Source organism: Acanthochromis polyacanthus, chromosome 20, assembly GCF_021347895.1.
Source record: "Acanthochromis polyacanthus isolate Apoly-LR-REF ecotype Palm Island chromosome 20, KAUST_Apoly_ChrSc, whole genome shotgun sequence".
NCBI lineage: Eukaryota > Metazoa > Chordata > Actinopteri > Pomacentridae > Acanthochromis > Acanthochromis polyacanthus.
In genome coordinates, this window is record NC_067132.1 from 13478039 (window position 1) to 13501894 (window position 23856).

Consider the following 23856-nt stretch of genomic DNA (forward strand, 5'->3'; position numbering starts at 1 on the left):
ACTGCACTATAGAATGTGCTCATTTAGTTTAGATGTACCCACAAAACAAAATGACTTTACGCTGAGCACAGACGTGTGTTATGCATGTATACGTTATGTACAGATACCAAATCGCGTGACCTAAATATGTAGCGGGTGACAGGAATTGATGGGACCCCCACAATTGAATCAATTGTTCCTTGTATCATTTCTGATGGATAAGTCTGCAATATGATCATCAGCAGGCAGCTGATGTAGCGTCCCCTTGTTGTCATAGTTACAGTGACGCCGCGCTACTATCTGGCAATAATACAGAAATTAAGCTTTAATAAGTCTTTGGATCCAGACTATAAGCTGTATTGTTGCCAAAATCTAATCACATGGTCCTTATGTCATTTCTGAACTTTGCTGAAAATTTCCTCCTATTCTTCTGCTACAGCTATATCTCTATGCCTGCACTTATTGGTCTAAAATTATGGAACATAACTAACATCAAATTGCTTTCGTCAGGGCAGCTGACCAATCAGAGGAGACCGAGTTTTGGGCTGGGCCCTTAAAGAGACAGGAGCTAAACAGCGCTGCACTGATGCACAACATGAGAAAAAAGGTAGCATGTAAACATTAAACCTGAAAAAACGAAATTATATATCCATACATGTGCATAATATGGGTTTTTCAAATGATAAAAAACAATTGGGATTTTGCCTTTGGTTCAATGAGAAGGCAGAAAATACATTATATTTCACTTTTCAGCACATCCTTAGAAGAGCTGTGCCGAAGAAAACAAATAACCAACTCTCACACGTGGCCATATTTCTGTCAGTATGGATTAGGAGTCTGTGTTGGTGGGAGCACCGGATGCCCTGGCTTGTGAAAACAGCACCTCTATGCTTTTATTGAGCATGAATCCCGTGGAAAGACTAAATTTAGTCAATTTGGCTGCGAGGGTTGAAGAGGTTTCGGAGGCTCTGGCCTGAGGACTGGGCCTGGAAATGAAAAAGACTGAAAGTGCTGTGAGGAACGCAGCTGTTAGTGGCGCCAAATGCAGGCTGGCATCAGTTTATAACTTAAATTAGTTTTGGCTCCAACAGCTGAATCCAAGTATGGAGACGCTGAAGTAGAACCAGAGAAGGAGCCAAACCACCCGTTTTATCTCAGGACGATTCTGACATAAAATGGAGATGAAAATGTAAGCAAACAGTGTTGCATCACAGCACTGTATAGGACTGCAAACTACTGGGAGGTTAATTTGAAGCCAGTGATTCTGTTTAGTGTCACTGACTGCCGTCATAAAGGAACACATTCAGTCTAGTGTTAGAGCGCTGCTTTGATAATAATGGGGTCAGTTACAGCAGCAGGCATTAACATGTCTCCTCTTTCAGTCTGTGTTCTGGAGGGGGGATGGGTTTTGAGGGTAAAGGGGACAGAGGAGTTGTATTTTTATAAACCATGTGCCCTCCAGCATGCCTGACAGTGAGACAGGAGGTGGTGTGTCTTTCACACACAAAGGAAAGTGAGGTAGACCCCCAGCAAGGCTCAAGACAACTTAGAAAGTTATATAACAACCAGAGATATCCCTGAGAAGACGATCAACATGGATCTGAAGGCTGAAAACTCCTCAAACGGCCTGGCATCAGAACTCAACCTGGAGAAAATACACAGGATAGCTGCAGAGTTGATTCTGCCGGGAAGATTCATGGTCAGACTGCTGAACGCTGCCCTGGAGTTTGTGACAAACTTACTGGCCAGAGTTTTAGGAAGCAACCTGGTCAGAAGACATTTCCACCTGATGCTGTCGGGGCTCGTTCTCTTTGGACCTGTGCTGAGTTTCTGGGTTTCAAAGTACAGTATCTTCGCTAACAGCAACCACTATCTGTACAGGTGAGAGGAAGAACTATGAATTGTGCTTTCAGTACTTCATATAGTCAGTAGAAAATGCTGCAAAAATTTGCTGTAAATCAGAGAAGTGGCTCCATCACCTGTCCTGAATGACCCAAATATCATGAAACTCACCTGTTGCCTTGAAGACCAGTTAAATTTAAAATTTACAGCCACAAACAGATGGGCATTACCTATTTATAAAGAGTTTATAAAGGCTAAAATGTGACTTTGTTAATTATAAACAACTAAAATAATCAGTGCTTTACAGATTGTAAGAGCAGATCTAAGTATTAATAGAACAGAACAAAGTGTTTTCTGTCATGTATTGTGCAAAGTACTACAAAATCATGAGTGTTACCACTGATTGGTGCATTGAAAAATCCTTACTGCAAATAAATATCTCCTCCAAATGTCTCACTAATAATCATTATCAGCCTTAAAAACCCACAAAACACCCCTCTATACTTGACCACACTTAGTACAGTCCAGTTCCCCCTTCTATAAATCTGCTTGGAATCTTCCACTTCCTGATTGTCAAAGTGGCCTTCTACCTGGACAGGTTTTGTTGGAGCTCATGCAACAAACATTTTGGGTAACTGCACTTTAATATGGATGGATGACACTGAATTAGAGTTTTAATGAGACTGAGTTCAGATGTGTACCTCTGTCATTAAATAGGAAACTATTTCTCAGAATTCACAGAGAAAAGTCTGAAATGTTTGCTAGGTTAGCATCCCACATGTTCTGTGGCTCAGCTAAAGCTAACTCTCTCCAACTTCTGGATCTCTTGAGTTGCTTGTTGTTAAAATATCTTGCTAGAGGTGCTGAAGCTCAGAAAGTCTGAGATGTTTGTTCAGAATAAGCTCATTCTCAAGTCTTATCTGAACTGTCCTCTTTTGTTTGAACTTTCCCTAAACTTAGGAGTTAATGACAGAGCAGCACATCCAGACTCAGCCTCATTTATGTAGAGATTAAACTTCAGTGTCATTCATTGATGTTAAAGTGCAGTTTGTCAGATGTTTGTTGCACATGCTCCTGACCAAACAAGTCCAGCTAGAAGATGATGTGAAGAGAAGCTCCAGAGGATGAATATCACACATTTACGTTTGAAATAAATGTTCTTTAATTAGACATTGTCATGCAAAAGTTGGATTTCCCTTTGATGATGTTCAAAACCTTGTTGAGTGTTTTGTTGATGTTGGTTTCTAAATGTTTTTTGACACTCGGCCCCAAACATTAAAACCTTCTACGACTTACAAGCTGCAATAATTCACACATTATCAACTATCTTTCTGACTAAACTAAGATAAAAAGTGAAAAACTGCCTGATTCCTCCATCATCAATGTAAGTCTTTTTGTTTTTATGACAGTAAACTGAATATATTTGGTTTGACATTTTATAAACCAAAACAAGAAATTAATTACTGGAGAAAACAACAGATTAATGGACAAAGAAAATGTGTTTTCCAACATATATGGCTGAATTACTCCAACATTACATACAGTTTTTATTCAGTTTTATTTATATAACGCCAATTACAGGTCAAATTGTCTCAAGACGCTTTATTTTTATATTTTTTGTCATATTTAAAATGTGACAAAGTAAGACATGTAAACCTCTTGACTAATCCAATTTATTATTTGGTTTTTAAGAGACTAATCGACAATTAAAATAACTTTCTCCACTTAAACTAATAAACATGAGGTCAAAAAGAAGGAACAGTTTTAAATATTGCAGTCCCACTCAAACATATTTTTTTTTTAAAAAAGATTTAAAATGGTAATAAAATATGTCATGTCCAGGGGATGGAGGGAGTTCATTGAAGTCTTCTTGGGCTCACATAGTAAATCATTTAAAATAGAAACTTGATATTCAGTCTAAGGAAACTGCAGAGCGACAGAAGGACAAACAATATCTCCTGTTTTCTCCTTTAATGAGTCGACTCTTCTGGTGCTTTCAGACCAAAGAACTACAGACTCTTCACTAGCGATGGCAAAAATGGAACGATCAAGCGATCGAATCATTTGGAACAATTGATTCAGAAAAAGAATCGATCTTATGGAACGTTCGAAACATCTCCCTGCAGCGACATCTGGTGGCCAATCTCAAAATAACACGTTCAAACAGTACAGCAGTGTTGCCACTCCAAATTGTAATTTAAGGTGTAGGAGAGAGAAATAACATAGTGGGAGAGAGAAAAAGTGAGTAAAAAACACCCTAAATATCTTTAGCAATACAAATAACTGTCTCCTGTTGATTCTTGGTTTGTGTGATTTTAATTTTCCTTTGAAATAGGCCATCATTTCTCAAAATAACTTCATGGCTCAAATGCTTTGTCTCAGTCCACATTGCATAAATCAATTTTCTCATCTCTTGTTACATGTTAGAATATCACATTTACTCAAAAGACTGATGTGGAGTGGAATTACTAGCTCTAGCTACAACAGTCCTCCATTATCTCGAGATGAGAAAGTGCTCCAAAAGAGACATATTGGCACATTTGAGATTGAGCAGTCATCCGCTTTTGACAACACAGATGCCAAGATGATTTGGAAAGTTGCCAGATTTTGCAGAGGGTCACCAAATTGGCAACACTGCAGTAGAGTGTTTTTGTGTATCTTGTTGTCACTTAACTTATGTTTTGTTTTGTTAGGGTTTGTAGTATTATTTGTATGAAAGGATATATTGTTTCAATCTATCAGTATTTGTAGGGCATGCTTGTGTACAATATAGACATTAGTCAGGATTTGTAGGGCATGCTTGTGTACATTCAAGCATTTTTATTCAGAAAGACGATCTGTTCAACAGTGCTTGGACTGAGACGGTTTCTTCTCGTTTAATATCTCTCCTGCTTTTGAGAAGATTCTCTCACACGGGACTGATGTAGTAACCTGGCAATAGCCAGATTAATAATTGTGTAGTACTTGATAGTACTCCACAATATCAATCTGGGACCGCTCCATGTAAATCCGTTCGGAGGAAAGAGGCACGGATTGGACAATGCAACAGTATGTCCCGCCTCTGACAGGTTTGTTTTTAGCCAATCGCGGGATCTTCACAACGAGCGGAGCCAATTGGTAGATTAAACTCTTACCAAAACCCGTAGGTAAAAAAGCACAAACATCTTTACCATCCAGAAATGCGCAAAGCGCCTCTCGTTGTTCTTCCTTCAAAGAAGCGATAGGAGATTCAGCTAAAACTGACTTAATAGCAGCATCTACACGATCGTTGTCCTCCGTTGCCATGTTTGTTTTGCTCTACTGGCACTTGGTGTCGTCTTCACACCCGGATATCCCGCCCCACACACGAATACTGCTGCGTGATTGGCCCGTGCCAACTTGGTGCTGTACGAAAAGTGAAGGCGGGAACGGAGCAAGATGGTTTCTTGAGAGATTTGTGAACTCACAAATATCGCGAGAAATCAACTTGCTGGCAAGGTTACTGATGTAGCAGGAATGGAGAGATATGTCTTGGCCAGCACAAAAAGATGAGGGAATACAGCTGCATGTCGGTTCCAGAAATCCAAAGGGTCATCTCTTCTGGGCAGGTATGGGGCTGAGAGATAGCGCTGAACCTGGAGAGTAAGATGCTGTATCAGTTATATAACAATAAATATGAATGAAAAACAATTACAACCTCATTCAATCACTGTTAGCATAGTGTGTGTCTGTGGGGGTGGCCTACCTCGACAGTAGCATCAGCAGTGGCACTCTGTCTTTGAGAAGTCTCCCCCACCATGCTGTCAAATCCATCCCACAGGCTCTCCTCCTTGTGCTCACTGGGTTGTGGTCCTGTTGCTGATGTGGACGGCACACAAGCACTTGCTTGTTCATGAGAAGCTGCTCGAATGACAGCACAGCACTCCGCTGTCAAAGCCTTCACGGCCTGGTCTGCATTCTTTGGACATCCGAATGCAAGAACTTTGAACCGAGGATCTAAGACAGTTGAGACAGCTTGGACCCTCACAACCTCCACTCCACATCGCTCTCTCAAGTTCTTATGAAGGTTATTGCTCAACTGAAGGGCAGTTGGGCAACTTAATCTCCCATGTTGTTCAACAATTTTGCAATGTATTTGTCTCACTAAAGGAATGATTTTTGAGGCTGACACTCTTTTCAGAGGAGAGCTCCACAGTTGCTTCATTAAATGCAGCAAGAAGCTGAAGGCACTCAATGTGTCATTGTCAGCACTGTTTAAGGGAGTCAAGCTTGTGTTCAAGCCAAGGCTGCTGCCACTGCTTCACGCTGCTCCAGCAGACGCTCAAACATTGCATAAGTGCTGTTCCATCTTGTCTCTATTTCCTGTATCAGTTTCATCATTGGTTTTCTCATTCGCAGCTGGATGGCCGAAAGCTTCTGCTTAGCACTGGCACTAGATCGGAAGAGGCCTACTATCTGCCTAGATTGAAGATGCAGAGCATGCAGTGCAGGAGTTTGCTCTATGGCTTGTTTCACCACCAAATTCAATGTATGAGCAAAACAAGGCACATGACGTACCTGCAAACGTTGTGCACAAGCTATCATATTGGCAGCATTATCAGTGACTAAGCATGTAATGTTCTTCTCGATCCCCCATGAACGTAAAAGAGTGCTCTTTGCCTCCTTCAGGTGTTCAGCTGTGTGAGTCTCAGGAAAATTAGTGACCCCAAGTACAGTGATGGAAAGCTTTCCATTCTCATCATTAAAGTGGCATGTAACTGCTAGGTAAGCATCCATGTTTATTGATGTCCACATATCTGAGGTCAAGCTGACAGTTTTGACCTTTTTCAACTGAGCCATCGCTTTCTCTTTGGTCTCAGTATATCTGGACTTAAGCATTGTTTTCAGTGTGTTCCTGGATGGAAGGATGTAGTTGGGGTCAAGTTTTTTAACAAAGTTCCTGAAACCTTCATCTTCCACAATTGAAAAAGGTTGTGAGTCCTTCACAATAAGGTCAACTCGGGCCTCATCTAATTCTTTTTGCCTCCCTGTCAAAGAACAAGAAAAAGACTGAGTTAGAAGGAATGCTGCCATGCAACTTCATGTATTATATTGTACATCTATGTAACTATATGTAACTGTAGAACAATATGATCTCTTTTAGTGATTGTATTTCTTGTAATGACAAATGTGAATAAATAATCTTTATGATTTTTTTCAAGTTTCATTTTTGACCATTTGTAAATTTTTACTATTATATTGCTGTCCATTTTGTATTTCAACTTCTTCGCGCTATGTGTTATTTGTGCTATTCTTTGAGGTGTTTATGGAGATCTCTTTGTGTGGTCCTCTGTTTCTGGCACGTTATCTGCACACTGGAGCTGTCATGACAGTATAATTCCCCACTGTAGCATCAATACAGCTTCTCACTCCACTCTCTACCAATAAATGTATAGGTGTATAAAAATGACATGAATACATTACCACAAACACCATGCTGGCCTCGGTTTGATTCAGCACTTGGTTGTGTAGCGCTAGACGTGCAGACGTCCGGATGTTTTGTTTGCAGGTGTCTCCACATAGTTGTGGTATTACTACAAAATGCAAGCTGTTGCATGCAATGCAAACATTTCACTTTTTTTGCTTCAGGAAGGTCGAAGTGTTCCCAGACAGCTGACCTGGGACGCTTTCCACCACCATCCATTTTAAGTTCTCAATCCAAAATCAACGCTCAGTACAAGACACTCAGAGAGGCAAGACTTTGCAAAAAAATTGCAGATTGCAACTGCTTTTAAATGTTTTACAGCCAATCACGCGAGGGCACAAGAAATTATTATTTTATATATAAAGTATATATGTAACTTGGATATATTTTGCATATAATAGGCATTTTCATATTGTGTAATGGTAGTATTTTATTTACTATTCAATTTTAGGAAAAGGATAACAGGGTCATCGCGTATTCACTTTGATCATCGCATATTCACTTCCGTTATACTGAAACAAAAACAACTGCGATGTTTCAAACCAGTTGGCGTTCCATGGAACGCGACAAGGAACAGTCACGTGACATCGTCCTTCTGATACAGACCTTGGAACAGCGTTTCAAATCACAAGTTCCACCGGAGTTTCGGTACGTACCAAAACACTGTTCCGATTTTGCCATCATTACTCTTCACAACCTGCTCAAACTCTTGGTACAGGACCTCACCACACGGGTCAAGAAGGTTTCCTTCTCATTTCTACTCTGAAGCTCACCTTGTCCTGCTCAAACTGCTGACAAATGTTTCTGCTGCTCTAAAGTCTGGTCTCCAGAACTTCCTAAAACCTCTCAAAGTCTCTTCTGCTGCAGGTTGCTTTGTAGAACTGTTACAGAAAACCTCACTAAACCACATGGAGGGGCCTCAAGATAATCGTCCAAATGAAACCGTTCAAAAACAAAACTAGCACAACCCAAATGCTAAAGTCTCCTGCAGCCTACCAGAGAACATCAGTCCCTGAGCCCTGTTTTTGAGGCACCTCCCCTTAGTCCCTAGGGACTAAGGAGAACCAGGACAGGAACTCTTACCTTCTGGACAACCAACGTTGGTTCACAAACAAGAATACAGAATGTGTCTGACCAAAAACCTCTGAAGACTCACTACAGCCAAGATAAAGACACAACTCAGCTGCACCAAACCCACTAATCACTGCACACATTAGCACCATGTGCTAACTGTGACTTAAGAACCACATTTACCAAGACAACTATCCAGTACAAAGCCCTAAAACTCACCAAGAAACACATTAAAGATGATTTTACTGCTGGAAGCTGCAAGCCAACGCCTAAAGAACAAACTAAAGCAACAGAGCCAAACCCGGTTCAGTGAAGAGAAGCAGAGGAAATGTTTGACTGCAGCCATAAAGCAGGAAGACACTGAGCTGCTCAGGTGTTCCTGATAACACCAAGCAGCCACCTGGACAGCCAATAGGAACACAGCTTACTGGAAGTCCAGAGGGCTGGCTTAGTGAAGTAAATTTAATTTAAAGTTGAAGCAGAAAGTTAACAAAGAAAGGTGAAAACCACCTTTTGATACCTGAAATCTCTGAGTTTTCACACAAAGAACACCTGAGCATGTCAAACTGGTTCCATAGAAGAACCCTCACCGTAAAAACATCATAGTATGGTGTGTTGCTCAAAAAACATTACGATCGGCTGTCTAGGGTCGCCGAGGAGCGACACAAAAACAGGACAGACGCTGGTTTCCAGGGGGTTAGGAGGCTATTTATTTGAAAGAGTAAGTTTACAACACAACATGTGAGCAGAAAAATCTCAAAGTCTGTCTTTAGTTCAGCTGAAAATATTAGTTTTTGTCTTTTTTATTGACCAAAATTTTCCAGAAGTAGATGAAGAATAATTAAAGCTCTCATGTAGAAGTCCAACTTATTTTGGATCCTTGTGGAGAGTTTAATGTTAGAGTTTGTAAAGCTGTTGAGTTTTTAGAGTCACATGCACATGGATTGTTTTGACATTTAATAAAGAGTTTAGTTTCTGATTGTAATTCTGTTCAGTGAATGGATAATTGAAGTTATGAAGTTATGTTTTGTTGTTGCTTAAGAACTTTTTATTGTTTAGTTGGCTGATGTGGTCAACCTGAAGCTGTTGAGTGTGTGCATTACAATCCTACAAGACAAATGTTACAAAGTGGTTGCTGGAGTTATTTCAATTATGCAGATATTTATGGAAAATACTGATGTGTGTTGTGCTCATCCAGCCACACAACTTTCATCCATATTTTACAAGAACCATTTTCAATACTGCCTGCCCTTGCTCTGTTTTTTTTTCTGATTTTTTTAAGCTCAATGTTTGTTTGTTTTTTGTTATTATCGCTTAATGTTATCTCTATAATAAGATTTTAACAGGCAAAATGCTCTTAAATTACACCAGAATGCAGGAAATAGGATCAATAATTTTCAAAATGTTCTGGGGGAGAACCCCCAGAACCCCCATCAGCATCCCACACAAACCAAATCTCACTCTAAGGTCTGGTCATAGGTTGGCAGCCCTTTAAATGTGAAAATCAAACACTAGATGTTGGGTATTTTTTGCAGCAGTATAAATGTTGCACCAGAAATACATACGATTGCACAAGTTAGAATGAAAATGATTCCACAAAACAACAATGCACAACTTAACAGTCAACCAGTGAGAGACAATAAGGAAAATCAGTAAAACAATAAATATCAGGTGATCATTGGTGGTGATAATTCTGTGCTGACTTTAGCCAAACCTTGACGCTGGCTTTACACCAGGAGTGTCGACTCGTTTTAGTTCAGACGCCACATTCAGTGGGCTGGGCCAGTAAAATCACAGCATAACCTATAAATGACGACAACTCCTAAGTTTTTCCTTCGTTTTACTGCAACAAAGAACATTATAAAATGTTCACATTTAATGAACTGTCTTCTAACAAAACATCATGAATAACCTGAAATGTCCTCACAAAAATAAGCTCAGTTTCAACGATATTATGACTCAGTTTATCATTTACACGTTACAACTTACAGATCACAGAGTGTCTTCAAAGGCACAAAACATTCTCTCACAAGCATCTAGAACGAAACAAAATAGTATTTTACTTTATATTAATAATAATAATAATAATATATTTAATTTGTATAGCGTATTTCAAAACTCTCAGAGACTTTACATATAAAATCAACAAACAATAAAAATAGAGGAGCATCATAAAAGAAGTCATAAAATACATCATAAAAATAAGTTTGTATGATGTATTAAAAACAGTTCTGAACAGATTTATGAGTGAAACAGCTTGTCGAGATTTAGAAATATCTTTAAATTTATCTACATGCAATTTTACAGTTTGCAGTTGATGTCTTCTCTGTAATTTTGACACTTTGCAAAGTCATCCCGCCATATGTTTGGCACCTGTTTCAAACACTTCAAAGCTCCTGTAATGCTTGTGTTAATGGAATGCCACTTTTTTTTTTTTTTTTTTTTTTTTTTACCGTAATGTTATTTGGGAGCCGATGTAAAAGATTTATTATTCTACCATGTTGTAAGTTTTTTTTAAAACCATAGTTACCCTTCAATTATGCAACTGTAATGTTAATAAATTATTCAACCTTTGTTCCTGCATTCTGTGGATGCTCTGCTGTCAACAACACGTCACATATGGGACAATAATAATATACTACTTTGGTTTTTCAAAAGTTGTATATTAATATTGCATGGTAATGTGAATCTGATCATGTCTATCATACTACTGAAGTTATCTATCTCTACTGTTAGTGGTAAATCAGTTTATTTAACACTTTGAACTGTTTAAAGTTTCAGTAGTTTTGCCTGAGAGGGAAAACTGTGTTCTTCTATTCCATTTTGTCATGAGTCTACAATTTATACGTTAACAGATTTTCTTATCACGCTCTCATAGGAAGTTCCTCAAGTCCACTTGGGGCTGGACCTGCATCCTCACCGGGTCCTTCATCCTCCTCCTCTGCCTCTCGGCCCGACACTCCCTCTCCCTCACCCTCCGCCACCTCTCTCGGATAGGAATCGTGGGGGTGCTGTGGCTTGGCTGTCAGCGTCTCCTGACCCTGCTGGAGGACGCAGCAGGAACCTGTTACGAGCCGATGACCCCCGTCCAGGACATCCAGAGCCCTGCCTCCCCGGTACAACCTCTACTGCTGCTGCATGAAGACCAGACCAAGGCCTCCTGCCTCAGAGCCAGAATGCTGTGGAGAGGCTATGAAGTCTCCCAGGATGTCCTCATCATCTGCTTGTGCTGTCTGCTGCTTGTCGAGGAAATGTCCGTCTTCGGTATTCACTTGGCCCGAGGGAAGGCCCATCAGAGGTCACCTGGTGCCCCGTTAAGATTCATCTTCCTCTTGTGTGCAGTTCTGCTTGTTATATGGTTGTTCCTGCTGCTGTGTTTGCTTGCGTACTTCCCCAGTTTTCCTGCCCAGCAGCTGGGAGGAGCTCTGGGCTACCTGGGCTGGAGAGGACTCTACCAGGGATGGTATCGACTCAGACCGAGCTGGGGCTGCCCCGGTTTGCCAGGAGAGGGGCTTTTTACCACCGTAGGTACCCAAAAGCAGCCTCAACAGAATGGTACATGTGATGAAAGCGAGGTTTGAAATGTGTACTTCAAAGCTCAGGGTGTTTTTAAGAGATTTAAAATTGCCACGAAACCAAAATAAAGGGAGAAAGACTCAAAGGAATCATGTTGCTTTATTTGTAATCTGAACCAAAATGCAGGCACAGTAATAAAATGAAGATATTTCTGTAAGAGCAGGTGTATTGTTACTTGATGAGAGTGTCATACTACACTTGCTGTAGCTTGTTAAAGATCCTGCAAGTGTGCTGGAGTCGGCCTCAGTAGATGAGAGCTTTCCCGTCTCCTCTGGGCTTCTTAATCTTGTCGTAGTTCTTGTTAATGATGTCAAACAGCACAGCCTGGAGAGGGAAATACAGACAGTGAGTGTAATGCAGAAGCAGACTGCGGCTGATATGCAGCGTGAGAAAGATATAAGAAAGACAGACAGCAAGCAAGAAAGGTAAGAGAGAGTAGTAAAAGAGAGCGACATCCAGATACAGAGCCGTAATCTTGTCAAACAGCTCCTTTCATCATCACCTGTAACGCCTTGTTCATTAGCAGCATCAAACGCAGGAGGACAATGGCCGACGGAAAGACACAAACTGATTAATGGACAGGAGATGGAGCACCAATCCATTTAACACAAGCACAGCAATTAGTTTAATTACCCTCCTATTAGGAAGGAATGGATTCCATTTAGCCTCCGTCTCTGCTGCTTGGACACGGCTGGAATATTTTACATGCAAGAGATTTGATTCAAACAGCGCATGATTGCAACAGATGGTGTATTGAGGGGGATACATGTGATTTACAATGGTCAGGTGGCATGCATGTAGTCAAAAAAACTAATGCTCCAGAGGCCTAACAGTAAACAGGGAGTCATTTTTCTATTGTGTGCCATTTTTCTTTGCTGTCTGTGACCCAAAATCAGTTCAGAATTGCTGCCATAAATGGTCTCATATTCCAAAATGTATCCCAAGGGGGGAGGTGTAACCTCCCTGTATCCTTCACCGAATATAAAACAGGTGTGTCACACTTCTTTTACATCTAGACATTCTTGTCACACTATGCCACGTTGTAAATTAATTTATAAGACAATACAGGGGGTTCTCGGCTTAAGTCAGAGCTCTGTTCCCACGGATGTATGGAAGTAGATTTTCGCCACAAGTCGGAACTCCGGCGAAAATGTAATCAAAGCCGTTACGTGCATCACAATATCAATCAGTTCTTTGGAAAATGCATGTGCAGTCAAGCCCAAAATTATTCATACCCCTAGCAAAGTTTGACTTAAAGTTACTTTTATTCAACCAGCAAGTTTGTTTTTGTTTGGAAATGATGCAGGTGTTTCCCAAAAGATAATAAGATGATATACAAGAGGCACCAGTGTGGAAAAAATTATTTCTCGGCTTTTATTTACATTTAAATGTAACTTTAAGTCAAAATTTGTTAGAGCTATGAATAATTTTGGGCTTGACTGTATGAGTCATTTTACAAGAAGATAACAGAATACTGTAACGGACTAATGTTGTTGTTGATGTTGATGTTGAGGTTTCAGTGTTTATTGTTCAGTTCAAGATTTACTTAATGTCAGTGAACGTGCCATGTTTATTTAGCTCACCTCTGATTGGCTCAGAGTCAGCAGTAGTGTGTGTCCAGTTAGAGAGAGCTGGGAACGACAGCTAATTCTGGAGCTCAGTCATGGGGTTTTGTTGTTATTTTGATGTTGGCTACGGCCCACAGTAGTCTGTGTGAAGGTTCAATAAACAACCAGAGAATGAGATAAAGTCTCACTCATTCATCACACAGGGTCACTACAATATGTTGACCTGTTTTTACAAATTGACTGATGTTTGTCGGTGTTTCGCTTTTTTCCAACAGTTTTATTATGTATAATTTCACTTCCATGGAGATTATTTTCCTTTTCTTTGAAGCACTACCATCAGAAGACTCTGACTTACGCTTGGGAGCCATAATGAAGGACAAAAAGGTAGCGAGTGTAGCACAATCAAAGGTGGTGTACAACTTGCAAATGGAAACAAAGCTGTCCTATAGCGCCGCGTGACGACGAAATCATCCGCTCTGCTTATCAACTAGTTCCATGTAACAACAAAACGCCATGGGTCGAGGACGTTGTGAACCGAGAACCCCTTTTATATACTTTAAGCTGTCAAGAATGCCGTTATGCTCATCCGACAGACCATAAAATACAGCAGTAGCAAAGCACTGAACAGACGGTGCAGCTGTTCCATGTCATATTTTACTGATTTAAAACGGCGTCTCCAAAGCAGCCTGTTGCCTCACGTCTCTTTTGGCTTCCTTTGCTCACATCTCTCATAACACACAAAGGGAGTAAGACCAAAGGAGAGGAGTTGAGGATGTACAAACTGAGACATGACCAGAGGGCCGGCTGTCTTACATATGTGCTGCGGATGTCCAGAACCACAAGGCGGAGCTCACGGTACTGATACTGGTCCAGCTCATGAACCAGCTGTCTGTAGTCTCCCTGCAGCCCAAAACACACAAGCAGAGAGTTCAGACACAAAAAATCACACGATAGAGGAGAAAATTACACACAGACAGCCTTTATGCACTTTACGATACTCTAATATATCACTGAGTTTGTGCACATTCACAGAAACACTTGCAGATTACTGACCACGTGAGATAGTTTGGCAGCTTTGGCCACAGCGTCGCCTCTCTCGTTGTAATACCTGACGAAACAAGAGGAGTCGTTATTTCAGAACGGTCATCAACAGGATACATTCCTATCTACTGATCTGTAAAACCTAAACTTTAATGTGACATCCAAGAACACAGTCTACAACATGCCGAGCGTTTAGCTAATTTGCTAAATCATTCATAGCAGTACGGTTGTGTTTTTGTCAAATGTGGGATTTTCTGACTTTAAAATGTACAGATGGCTGCATTTCTTGCTCATGACTCCAGTTGGAGCACTATAAACAAAGATCTGAAATGCTCTGTAGATCCTCATAGTTATGTAGCTATTGTGGGTAATTACTTTTACTCAGGGTTGAACAAGCATACAAGACTTAATAGCATTATAGTAGGAAAATAATGTTTTAAGCCTTGTTTCTGCATTCTAGGATCTAACTACAGTCATTATGGATTTTACTTTGAGTGCTTCTAAATCACAGCCGACCTACAGCTCACAGCAGCACCTGAACACATCCGGTTTAGATACAGAGCTGCTCTGCTAACGTGCTGCTCATGTTACCCATTCTGTGGACACATGAATGAACAGCTCAAGCTCTTGTTTCATTGCAGAACAACTTTCAGCTCCTAGCTTAACCTGAAAAGAGGCTGCTGAGCCAAAATTCCTGACAATGAGAGGGAACAGACGTATCCCCAGTGACATCAGCTTGTAGGAGACCGTATTCGTCAAATACAGATAAAAATCTGTGATGTAGTAGAGGATTCTTACTTTGAAATCTGAGTCTGGAATCCTTCAATCCTGGTGCGTGTGTTGGTCAGCAGCTCAAACACTTTCTCCTGTTGGGCAACAATGAAAATATGAAGTTCAGCTCGATAAATGTCACTTCAACACCAAAAAACTGACATCAGCCTGCTGTTTGACCACATTATCAACAGTTACAGACCTGTACAGCCACGCCAAAGTTGTTGCCGTCTTCAACTCTAGGAATCTGGAGTTGCACCCACATTGAGACCTGCCAGAAAAAAAAAAAACACATTTAAGTGAACATCATTAATAAACTATTTTGAAACATGGAATGAGAGCTCATGTCTGTATAACATTTATGCACACACAATCACTTTCCTTTCGGTCTCATTAAGATTTTAACAGAACTACTACTTTTATTGATACTACTTATTCAGATCCAGTACTTTAACAGCGTTCTTATCAGTACTTTTGGATTGAGTTTTTTTAAAGAGAAAAAAAAAACCCAAAACAAATAACACTGAAGACTAAAGATTGCTTTATTTTCTCATATGTACTGCATTTAAATTAAAATGTACAGAGGCACTAATGTGTTGATAGGAGGATCAGAGCACCATTGACAGTGTCACAGGTTTTACCCACAAAATAAAATATTCTGCAGCATGTTTCATTAAACTGTCCAGCAGTATAGGAGGATTAAAAGCTCCACCTTGAACTAATGTTAAGTAGATGCCAGTCCACTGTGCTGATAGAAACCTGTTTCACTCTTTTGAGTAAGAAAAGAATGCAGCACTGACAGTACTTTTACTGTGTGACTTTAAAAATGTATTGAAGAAAACAGTAGAAGGACTTCTACCATGAACATCAACATTCACCCACAGAAACTCTGTAAACAGAGTTTTTCTTCAGCCTCTAAATCACTAAATCTTTGCTGTTCTGTGCTCTGAAATTGAAACTGAAATTTGGAGCTACCAAAAGACAGAACACAGTTTTGAATTTGGAAAGCAAAAGTGCATCACAGACACACCAGACACGTGTTATAGTGGCGGGATGAAAAGTGCAACGCAACGTTCCTCTCACTTCTAAAAGTACCAAACTGTCACCATCAAAACTTATTAATCCTCCATATTTAAAAACTTTGCTTGGTATCATCCTTACATATATGTTGAACTACAGCAGGTAATCACATTAAGACGGATTTTTCTAGTATCAAATGAAGTGATGCCACTGTAAAGACTGACTGACCGTGTTGAGCTTCTCCTTCAGCGTCTGGATCTCAGCTTTGACCTGCTGCAGGAGGTTCTCCACTCGTTCGTTGGTGCAGATGGGACCACAAGGAGGCCCTGGAGGACACAACGTCCCAAACACTCACTCACTTTGTCACAATATCAAATAACTGTTGCTCGCTGAGGCCTAACCTGCTTCTGAAGCAGATTTCTTTTTTAATATTGAACATATATATTCACTGACCGTCCAAAAAAAAGTCACACTAATGTTTCATTGAACCGCCTTTAACTTTATATGGCACTCATTCTCTGTGGCATCATTTTGATAAGCTTCTGCAATGTCACAGGATTTATTTGTGTCCAGAGATGCATCAAGTTTCTACTAAGATCTTATATTGATGATGGGAGAGTCGGACCGCTGCACAAAGTCTTCTCCAGAACATCTCAAAGATTCTCAATGGGGCTGAGGTCTGGACTCTGTGGAGGACAATCTATGAGTGAAAATGACGTCTAATGCTCCCTGATCCACTCATTCACAATGTGAGCCCCATGAATCCTGACAATGTCATCTTGGAATATGCTCATGTCATCAGGGAAGAAAAACTCTATTAATATAAAGACCAGGGGCCTCATTTATAAAACATTGCGTAGGATTCATACTAAAGTTTGCGTACGCCGACAATACGAAAAGGGCGTATGCCCTTCACCCCTGAGTTATAAAACTGTGCGTAAGCACAGCTGCATGCAATTTCTTGATAAATCACACACCAGCTGGAAGATTGCACAGGTGGATCCACCTCACATTCCGCCCACAACACACCCACATTTTACCATGAATGGTCAATGCAAAGTAACTCATGAATGTATCTGTATATAAATAAGCTGCTGATCCACGGCATTTCACGCAGCGCCGGCCTGCAGTCTTTTCACTGCTGTGCGTCAGGATGAATGAATCATGTGTGACCCAGGCCACCCTGCCACTAAATTTTCTATGATCATGTCCGATGTACAAATATTTGTAAACTGATTGAATGTGCATTTTTTCGGTTCACATAGACAAATTCATTTTCACTCGGGGGTTGTGGTGTGAAGCATGTGTGCCTGTGTGTCTGTACAGGGCTGATTAATGGTTGGACGCTCATCCCATTCGGCCGCATATGGATAAATAAACAAAATTCTTTACTTTCTTTTTTGCCTTTTTACTGTGATAGTTGCAGTGAAGAGTGACAGGAAATGGGGAGAAGAGTAGGAAGACATGCATAAAAGTGCCGCGGGCAGGAACCGAACCCGTGCCACTGCGTCGGAGACCACCCCTACAAATGGGTCTTCTGCTTTCCCCGATGAGCCATACGGGCGCCGGGTGATCAGTAAACAAAATACTCACTATCCACAGTCTGAACCCTCAGTTTCAATATTAATGTTATAGAAATGCTACATTGTCTTTCAACTAATGGTTTCTCACAGAGTTTGTAGCTGTTTTAACCATTTTTGTCTTTGTTTAAGGGAACTATATGGGTTCCTCATGTCCATTTCACTTTAATCAGTAGTTTGCTTTATCACTTGCCATCACCATCTCCGTCATCTCATTTACCTGAGTCTTCGTCCTCTTTATCACTGTCCTTGTCTTTCTTCCCATCCTTAGCCTCCTTCTGCAACAGAGGAACAGAAGGCATCAGGTCAAAGAGCTTTAACTGCCTATTAATCTCTCTAGACAGCTCACCCACGGGATTTTATTTCCTCTGGACGGTTAAACGTAGATGTCAAATGTGAGGTTTTTTTCTTTGCGTACTGAATGTAACCCTGCTGCATTAGTTCCTCCTCCTTGGAAGGCATCTGTGAACGGGATCCAGCACCTTCACGTTTTTTCTCTAAGAGTTTATTACAAATATTCTTCCTACACATGTTCCCCTCCTGAAACCCATGACACCGTCTGCCCTCTGCTAAATCCCTGCATGCAATATGCCAGCGACTGTCAAAATGAAGGACATTTATGGATAAAAAGATATATGATCAAAAAAAAAGAGGTATTTTTTGGTCTGAGATGACTTTGCGCTGCATAAAGCATCTCTAGCACGTTCCTATCATTTTATTAAAACTGAAATACATGCAAAATTAACAGCCGATTGAAGCCTCACTTCAGATTTTTTAAAAAGATCACGCAGCATAAAAGGCCCACTCACTGACAGTTTGTAAATCAGCCCTTGGAAAGTGTGCAGTGATTGGTTGCCATGGCGACTGGGGACTCTGTTTCAGTGTTTCTTCTTCATATAATGAAAAACTAAATATAAACTGAGCTGAGGACCCCAGTCAAGAGGCTCTGCAGCAATCCTGAAGAAATTTAAAGGTTGGGAACATAAAACGCATCAGTAAGTCGACATGCTGTAAAATCTGTTACTTTTCTGTAATCTAAATCCATCCGAATTCTTAATTCAAAAGACCTTTTCAAACCAGGATGCTGTCTTTAATGCAGTTAAATCTGATTTTTAGACTGAGGCCTACTCAGTGCAGGACTCACCTCCTCTTTCTTCTTGCGTTTGGCCTCCTCTTTAGCCGGATCTGGTATTGGGATGTCCAGCGGTGCCTTCAAGGATGCCAGGTCATCACAGCTGAAAGACGTCTGAAAGCAAACAAGTCACAAACTGATTCATGTAGCTTAAAACAAGAGTCACAACTTGATCAGATTATCTCAAGCAAGATTTTACTAAGTCCCCATACAATGAAAAGCAACATTATTACTTTGTTAATGTGGTGTTTTTTTAATATGCTGGAACAACATAATAGGCAGTTAACAGCATGGAGGAGCTCTTCCACCTGCGGTGCAATGACAGCTTCAAAAACTCTTCTTCTGACTTTCAGGGTTTCAAACATAACCAACTTGAGGAATCAATCCTTTCAAATTCAAATAGAGCTGAGCTGTACCATCAGTGAAATTGGACCTCAGGGCTTCAGTTCAGTGTGAGATCAGTGGGGCTACCAGGCATGAACTAACCGTGACGTCACCCGTTGGTTTCAACACTGAGAAAATGAAGCCCGGATTTTGCTACTTCCTGGTCGCCATTTTGGATTTTTTGGAGCCAGTGACGTAAAAAGCGTCATCAAACAGACTGGACCGGAGAGCAACTAGGGGTAGGACCAGTCTATGGGCGGGCCAGACTGAAGCCAGACTGCTGAAAGCCTCGCCCTAAAGGATCTGTCAATCATTCCAGACAAGACTGTCTATCAAGTATAGCCACGCCCCCTGGCTCCGCCAACTTTAACGATTTATTTAAAATTCAGTATTGATTTATTTTAAGATCAGCCACCTGATCTCTCATTTTGACCATGAAAACTAACGGGAAAAAAATCCTGAGCTGCAGAAAATTAGTCTATCAAATTTTATTTTTTCCGGTGATGAATTGGGGTCTATGGAGCAAAAGCTTTTTGGAGCCAACCCTAGCAGATGGCGTGATATTGCAAGTTTTTGACACTTCTGGGTGGGCTTCATTTTTGGACCCAGATGCTACATCCATCTTTATATACAGTCTATGGGAGCTACCAACAAAAACCGGTAGATAAGGCGGAGAGATGACGTCACGTCCGGTTCAGAGAGGATCAGATGGGCGGACCATCCTCCAAGGTGTCTCAACAGGCACACACAGCAAGCACAGCGTTCGTTGTACAGTAAAAGAAAGTACCGTGGTAGATGTACGAATGAGTGAGCTGCTGCTTTTTGTTTAACTTGCTTTTACCTGTTTAAATTAGAGATGGAGATAAGACTTTGTACTTTGTTTTGCTCCTTATATTTTGGTAGGTAAGTTGGACTCCCAAAGACTGGTGTGGTTTTGGTTGTTATTTTGGCGTATAGCTGACTCTTAATTTAATTTATACCTTACCCTTTACCACAACCTTTGTCATCACATTTATTTTAAATAAATTATTATTTTCTCAGAGGATCGCGTTTTATGTGGCTGCTTGAGACCTGCGACGGCTGACACTTCATGATGCCTTCAAGTAACCCCTAGCCTGGATATAACAGCAGGGTGTAGTTTTATTCTTCTGAATCTGTCTCCAACTCAAACATGTATGGCTAAACTACTCCTATGTTACAACTTGCCATTGTTTTCCGTAGTTTTACAGTGTTTAGGCAGAGTTGTAGGTGGGATGGTGTGCTTGAGCTGCAGCAAGTGGGGATTAACAGGCGAAGATATGGCAGGAAATCTAAAAATCCTCATATTATAAAGGATGATAACAATGGAAAGTTACATTAGAGTCGCTTTAAAGCATGAAGTGACTATTTTCATGACAAAAACTTCTACATATGTACACAGTGATGTTTTCAGGGGTTAAATCAACAACTGGAGAAGGACTTTGAGGAGAGGAAAGGCTTAATAATTACTCATTGGGCTAAAGTCCCCTAAGAGACCCTTTAGTGTGTGGTTAGTTCAGGTTCCAGGACCGCAGACTCATTCAGTCAAACTGACACCTTCATAGCTGCACAGTGGTTGGTGGTTAGCACTGTCACCTTGCAGCTAAAACATTCACAATTTATGTCCCAGGATCTTTCTGCATGGAGTTTGCATGTTCTCCATGTGCATGTGTGGGTTTTGTATGGTACTTCGGCTTCCTCCCACAGTCCAAAAACATGCAGAGGTTAATTGATAACTCTAAATAGTCCATAGGTGTGAATGTGAGTGTGACTGTCTGTCTGTATATGTAGCCCTGCGATGGACTGGTGACCTGTCCAGGGTGTCCCCTGCCTTCGCCAGAATCAGCTGGGATGGGCTCCAGCCCCCCGCCCCCGCCCCCCCGTGACCCTAATGAGGATAAAGCGGTGTATAGATAATGGGTGGATGGATGATACCTTCAGCAGCATCTGCAGGTCCTCAATCTTCTGAGGGAAAAATTTTGAAAGCAGCTGTTCTGCCTGTTACAAGAAAAGAAACACTGTTCACATTAATACGAAAAAAATGAGTCTGCTGGGAACTTTAGTAACTACAAGATAAATTACCTCCTTAGTGAGATTTTGGCAGAATTCATCCACCTGGAATAAAGAGGGTAAAAGTTGAAATAATGACGGCTTCATTTTTTATGTTGACAGTGCGGCTATATGGAGGATATTTAGCATGACGTTCATACAGCAGCTAATTAGGTAGCTGCTCACCTCATGTGACCCCTGCTGTCAGTGTGGTCACAAAACACAAACTTATCTCAATAATAGCTCAGCTGTTAGCAGAACAAACCACTATTTGCAGTAAAAGCGGCTCGTTTAACATGTAGCTACGTAAGGCTTCATGCTAGCAGGCAGTAGCTCACCTGTTTCTTCGAGTCGAGACGAATATCCATAGAAGCCATGTCGTCTCTGTTGGAGAGAAGTTATTAAAATGTATACAAAAAGAAACGTTCCAACGTCAAACAAGCGGTAAAACACAAGAATAAGCTCTTAAAATGTGTAATTCAATACTGAACACGACACGGTCAAACACTCACAGTTACTCAGCAGGAAAAATGAAAACGAAAGTGAAGCGTATTTTCAAACAGTTCCGTACTTTCCCACTTTGATATCTAGCGATTGTGGTGCATTGTGGGAATTGTAGTTTTTATGGCGCCTTATTTCCCATAACTGGCAGCACTGAAAGGAAATACTTCGCAGCACAAATCCACTGAGAAAAGAGCCTGTGTGTTGAAATAGTTCCTCTAAACAGTACCAGAACTTTAAAAATAATTATTATTTTAAAAATAATAATTATTAAAATAAAAATGTATAAATGACAATTATTAATATAGTATTCATATTTTTGTATTATGAGACAAAATGTATTTAAAATTAAATGCCAATCTATAAAAAAAGTAAAAAAAACATTATTTTATAATAAAAAGTGATATTAATTGTTTCATTATTTTTTAATGAACATTTAGAAAATCCATCCATCCATTCTCTATACACCGCTTCATCCTCACTAGAGTCGCGGGTGGGACGGCGGGGGGTGCTGGAGCCTATCCCAGCTGACTCGGGCGAAGGCAGGGGACAGTCACATTCACACCTACGGGCAATTAACCTCAGCATTCGAATTGGGATCTTCTCGCTCCAAGGCAAAAGTGCTAACCACTATTCCACTGTGCAGCCACATTTAGAAAATTCTGTCTATAATTATTTATTTATTCATTATTATGTATTATTGATTCAGTAATTATTATTGATGGATAGAGACACAAATCTGTAAATGAAAATATTTTTCTATCTATTGGAGAAACTGCAGCTGAATAAATGAAGTTTGATATTTTTTAAACTAAATTTATAAATTAAATTACTTATAAATCTCTAAGTCTATAAGAATATATAATGATTGTCCAGTAATTAAAAATCCTTCAGTGTTTATTGTTTTTGGCTTACTAAATTATATAACTATAAAAAATATTTTGTCTTATAACCCTAAATAATGTTTAAAATATGCACAGAAAATAATAATTGTAATCTCTGAATATAACTCAGTTTAATTTGGAAATTACCACCATCTCCTTTTTTTCTTTCTTTTTTTAAAGGGTTACTTGGCAAAATATAAACAAAATATCATTTCATTGGTATTTTAATGATGGTGGTGGACAGAGCTGTCTAGTACGGATGTTCAAAATCTCCTGTCGGTGTTGAACTGGTTTGAGATCTGGTGAATGTGACCCCTGGTGCCATTTGATTGGGGGATTGTGATCCTGGAGGAAATCCCACCCACCAGGATAGAAATGCTTCCTAATCAGATTGAGGTGATCACTCAGAACATTGATTTGCATTCACTCTTCTCCCTGAGGAGACAACTGGAACCAAACTATGGCAGAAAAATTCCTCCAGAGATGCCAGATCACTGTAAAGGACCAAGGGTTCAGGTTATTCCTTTAATTTGTCACCTGTCTGTATATTAAAATCTATCCCATAATATTCAAAATTCGTCTGTAAACTATGACTGCATCCATTAGATGGTGCTGTTGTGCAATAGTGCAGTAAAGAAAAGCTCTGAAATGAACTTGAGGTAATAATTAACAGCTCCTGAGTAAACGCAAGAAGATTAAGGTTATTTGTTTTCTGATTGGGTTTCATGTAAACCATATGCTAGTATTAGAGCATAAACGAACTAATCAGCCTAAATGACACTAACATTATTTTGAGAAATGTTCCAACATATATTTAGAAAGGCAGCTAAGTATTTCTACATTCGAAATAAAACATTGGATTAACTTGAAAACATACATGACCAAAATATTTTGCAGAGCACTTTAGGTCACTATTGACTGGTGTGTTTACTGTTGCATCCAGCATTCCAGGGATCTGCTGTCGTACTTCTGTTCTCACTCTTTAAACAGGAGTTAC

At 40.2% G+C, this 23856-nt stretch overlaps 2 protein-coding genes across 2 annotated transcripts; one reads left to right on the forward strand and one right to left on the reverse strand.

The window, feature by feature from the left end:
- The first annotated feature begins 1441 nt into the window (after window positions 1–1441).
- LOC110954405 (fat storage-inducing transmembrane protein 1) lies at window positions 1442–11996 on the forward strand. Its single transcript, XM_051940176.1, has 2 exons — window positions 1442–1860; window positions 11214–11996. Exons 1-2 carry the CDS (start codon window positions 1574–1576, stop codon window positions 11914–11916), a joined length of 990 nt encoding a protein of 329 aa, XP_051796136.1. The 5' UTR covers window positions 1442–1573; the 3' UTR covers window positions 11917–11996.
- psme1 (proteasome activator subunit 1) lies at window positions 11992–22083 on the reverse strand. The gene is made up of 12 exons (XM_022198956.2): window positions 21987–22083; window positions 21813–21858; window positions 21508–21540; window positions 21361–21423; window positions 19036–19137; window positions 18112–18169; window positions 16540–16637; window positions 15494–15562; window positions 15319–15386; window positions 14533–14587; window positions 14293–14379; window positions 11992–12235 (listed from the first exon to the last, which is right to left on the reverse strand). The coding sequence occupies exons 2-12, from the start codon at window positions 21849–21851 to the stop codon at window positions 12155–12157; spliced, it is 753 nt and encodes a 250-aa protein (XP_022054648.1). The 5' UTR covers window positions 21852–21858; window positions 21987–22083; the 3' UTR covers window positions 11992–12154.
- Window positions 22084–23856: the final 1773 nt, after the last annotated feature.

Coding starts and splice junctions, on each gene's coding strand:
- LOC110954405 (XM_051940176.1), top strand. CDS start 1,574: ATGGATCTGAAGGCTGAAAACTCCTCAAACGGCCTGGCATCAGAACTC. Junction 1,861..11,213: donor AGCAACCACTATCTGTACAG/GTGAGAGGAAGA, acceptor ACGCTCTCATAG/GAAGTTCCTCAAGTCCACTT.
- psme1 (XM_022198956.2), bottom strand. CDS start 21,851: ATGGCTTCTATGGATATTCGTCTCGACTCGAAGAAACAG. Junction 19,138..21,360: donor ACCTGCAGATGCTGCTGAAG/GTATCATCCATC, acceptor GTTTGCTTTCAG/ACGTCTTTCAGCTGTGATGA. Junction 18,170..19,035: donor AACGCAAGAAGAAAGAGGAG/GTGAGTCCTGCA, acceptor CCTCTGTTGCAG/AAGGAGGCTAAGGATGGGAA.